The following is a 3,080-nucleotide window of genomic DNA, read 5'->3' on the forward strand; positions in this document are numbered from 1 at the left end:
GTTGTTTTTATGAAAAAATTCACTATGACCAGAGAGATACTTTCCAGGCGATACAACTAGGTGCCCTAACTCAGAGGAAGTGGCTGGATGCTGGCCCAGGCGGAAAATGCATACTACGAAAGCTCCGCCCAGCCTAGCTTTTTCCAGAGTTTCTTTTGGTCCCTCCTGTATACCTTTAATTTATTTTTCTTAAAACATCATGGCTCGTTAAGAGCAAGATTGGCCTAGCACATCCTGCATCTTTTCAGTTCTTTTAAAAGTTCAACTTCCTCTGGAAAAGCAGGTTAAAGATTCCCTGGCGGATCTGCTTCGTTTTCACACTGTAAATGATGGGATTCATTACAGGAGGAACCAACAAGTAGACATTGGCAATAACCACATGAACCAATGGTGAAGCATGTTTTGCAAAGCGGTGAGTCATGGACAAACTCACCATGGGGACATAGAGAACTAGAACAGCCAGAAAGTGAGACAGACAGTTATTGAGGGCCCGTAGGCGCTCAGTCCAGGTGGCTCTCCCAAAGATATTTTTCAAGATGAGTGAATAGGAGAGCAAAATGAGTAATGGGTCTAACACAATAATGAGAATACCCAGAGCAAGTCCATACCAGCTGTTGACTCGGATGTCAGCACAGACCAGACGGATCATATCCTGGTGGAGACAGTAGGAGTGAGAGAGAAGGTGTGAGCGGCAGAAGGGCAGGCGCTTGAGCAGGAAAAGAGGGGGAAGAACAGCGAGAACACAGCGACAAATGATGGCTATGCCAATCTTGCCAATGACTTCATTGGTGAGGATGGAGGCGTAATGGAGGGGGCGACAGATGGCCACATAACGGTCAAAGGACATTGCCAGCAAGACAGAGGATTCCATGAATGAAAACCCATGCAGGAAAAATAACTGAGCAAAACAGGCTTCGAATCTGATCTTATTATTGTTGAACCAGAGGAGCTGCATGACTGTGGGCAGGGTGGTGAGGGTGAGACCCAGGTCAGTCAGGGCCAGCATGGAGAGAAATAAGTACATGGGCTGGTGGAGAGACGACTCTTTGTGGATGACAGTGAGAATAGTGGTGTTGCCCATGATGGAGATGGTGTAGAAGCAGCCAAAGGGAATGGAGATCCAGATATGAATGTCCTCAAATCCAGGGATGCCCGTGAGAATGAAGAAAAAGGGATCTTGGGTGGTGTTATTTACCGTGGACATGACTGATGGATAAGGATCCAGAATCTCTGTTTCCCACAATAAGAACATCATTAGTGTGTTATAATCAGATAGTCATTATTTATTCATTTCAAGACTCAGTTGTGTTTGGATTACTTTTTAGAATATTGCTGAGCTATATAATTAGCTATAATTCTAACAGCCTATAATGGATGAGCCCCTGGTTTTTATTTTAGAACTGTTTGGATTATGGTAGCAAAAATGTCTTTAATATGAAGCCCTAAAATAATAGATTTGGAGTATATGTATGCATATGTATGTATGATATGTATGTGTATATGTATGTATAGTATATGTATGCATGTATGATAAGTTTGATGTTCATATGAGCTATCTAAGAGAAATAATTAAATGGATGGATACAAGGCTCAAGTGTTTCCAAGTGTGAGTATGCATAAGCATATAAGAAGTGTTGTGGGAACAGAAAAAAGATGAATCATGTGAAAGTATTTTAATGATGAGAGGATTCTGGGATTTATACTGCATGTGGCAAATGACTTGTGGTCATATGTCAGCTAAAGTTTGGTAGTTGTTCCCAAAGGCATCAAAAAGAAAAGACCTGGCAATGTGCTTCTATCACCTCAACAGCCAAGAACATCCAATGGATGAACTCTGTTCTGTCCACACCCAGTGTCTCCATGCAGCAGAACTGATTCAACGACACACAGCAGCACCCAGGGATGTACTTCCAGCCTTCAAATCATTCTTCGTACACTTTACATTCCTAGAGACTCTCTACCAGTGGGAGTGATGGGGACTCTTGCATTATGTATTGTGGTAGTTTGTTCAGGGTTTGGGGTTTTTACTAGCTCTGCTTCTTTGCTGCTCTGACTTGTCTTTGTGGTCAGGTTACAGTCAATATTTTTACCTATAATGGCTTCTGGACCTCACTGTGGCATAGTTGCCTGGTCGGGAAAACATAGTCGCTCCTTTAGAGAGGTGTGGGTCAGGAAGCCCTGCCTAGTTCATGCCGTTTGTGTACATTCTCCATTTAAAGGATCCGGACTCACTTTAGAAGTTTCTACAACCTCTAAAGGACATTGGGTGAGCCATTTTCAGGGCAGAGAAGAAGACAAGGGAAATAGAAACGTAAGGGCTATCATCCAGAAAAGACAAGTTTTCAGGATAGTATTTGTTGATCTGCGACTGAATCTATGAAAGCAGCTGACTCTTCCTAATCTGCTTTGCAAACATGCAGACATCATTGGTCCCAGATTAGGTTCAAAAGAGACAATTAGGAGTAGGGATACTATTTGAATCAGTCGGAGATATAATAAAATGTGGACAAATCATTTCATGTTTTCTAACACATTTCTCTAACCCAGTCCAGCATCCTAACAATGGGTCTCGGAAACGGATTCTTTTTACTCTCTCCCTAGCAGAATCTACTGGTTTCACCCATAATAAAAATGTCCCCAGGTCTTCCCCCTCCTGCTATCATTAATCATTCATTAAATATCCCCACCTCACCTGCGCATTCTCTGTGATCCTCCAGCACTCCCTGTGATTTCTGTTGTCTGCCTCATGGCTGGGTGTATTTTTATACTCCTCACGATTCCAGGTTAGGCTGCAGGAGGTGGGTAGGGGAAAACTGTGGGAGAATATTGGAGGAATATGAGTATTACCCTCTGAGATTTGAGTCCTAAGGGACAGAATACAGAAGCCAGTGATTCGTTCAGGAAAGGCACCTGTAGCCACTGGAAACTCTTTTACCAAAAAGAAAAAAGCCTCACTGTTCCAAGAAAGTAATTTGCTTTGGAATTGAAGGAATGTTCTCTTGTTAATTCTGCACAGCTCTCCAGTAAGTTGAATGAACTTAGTGGACATGGGGAAAATGTACATTTTTTTTTTTTTTTTT

At 42.4% G+C, this 3,080-nt stretch overlaps 1 protein-coding gene across 1 annotated transcript; it reads right to left on the reverse strand.

Annotated features, from left to right (window-relative positions):
* Window positions 1-253: 253 nt before the first annotated feature.
* Window positions 254-1,210, reverse strand: LOC101656348 (olfactory receptor 51Q1-like). Its single transcript, XM_004717078.3, has one exon. It carries the CDS (start codon window positions 1,202-1,204, stop codon window positions 254-256), a length of 951 nt encoding a protein of 316 aa, XP_004717135.2. The 5' UTR covers window positions 1,205-1,210.
* Window positions 1,211-3,080: the final 1,870 nt, after the last annotated feature.

This window comes from Echinops telfairi, unplaced genomic scaffold, assembly GCF_000313985.2.
Source record: "Echinops telfairi isolate 266 unplaced genomic scaffold, ASM31398v2 ScPeMD7_41;HRSCAF=154, whole genome shotgun sequence".
NCBI classification, from domain to species: domain Eukaryota; kingdom Metazoa; phylum Chordata; class Mammalia; order Afrosoricida; family Tenrecidae; genus Echinops; species Echinops telfairi.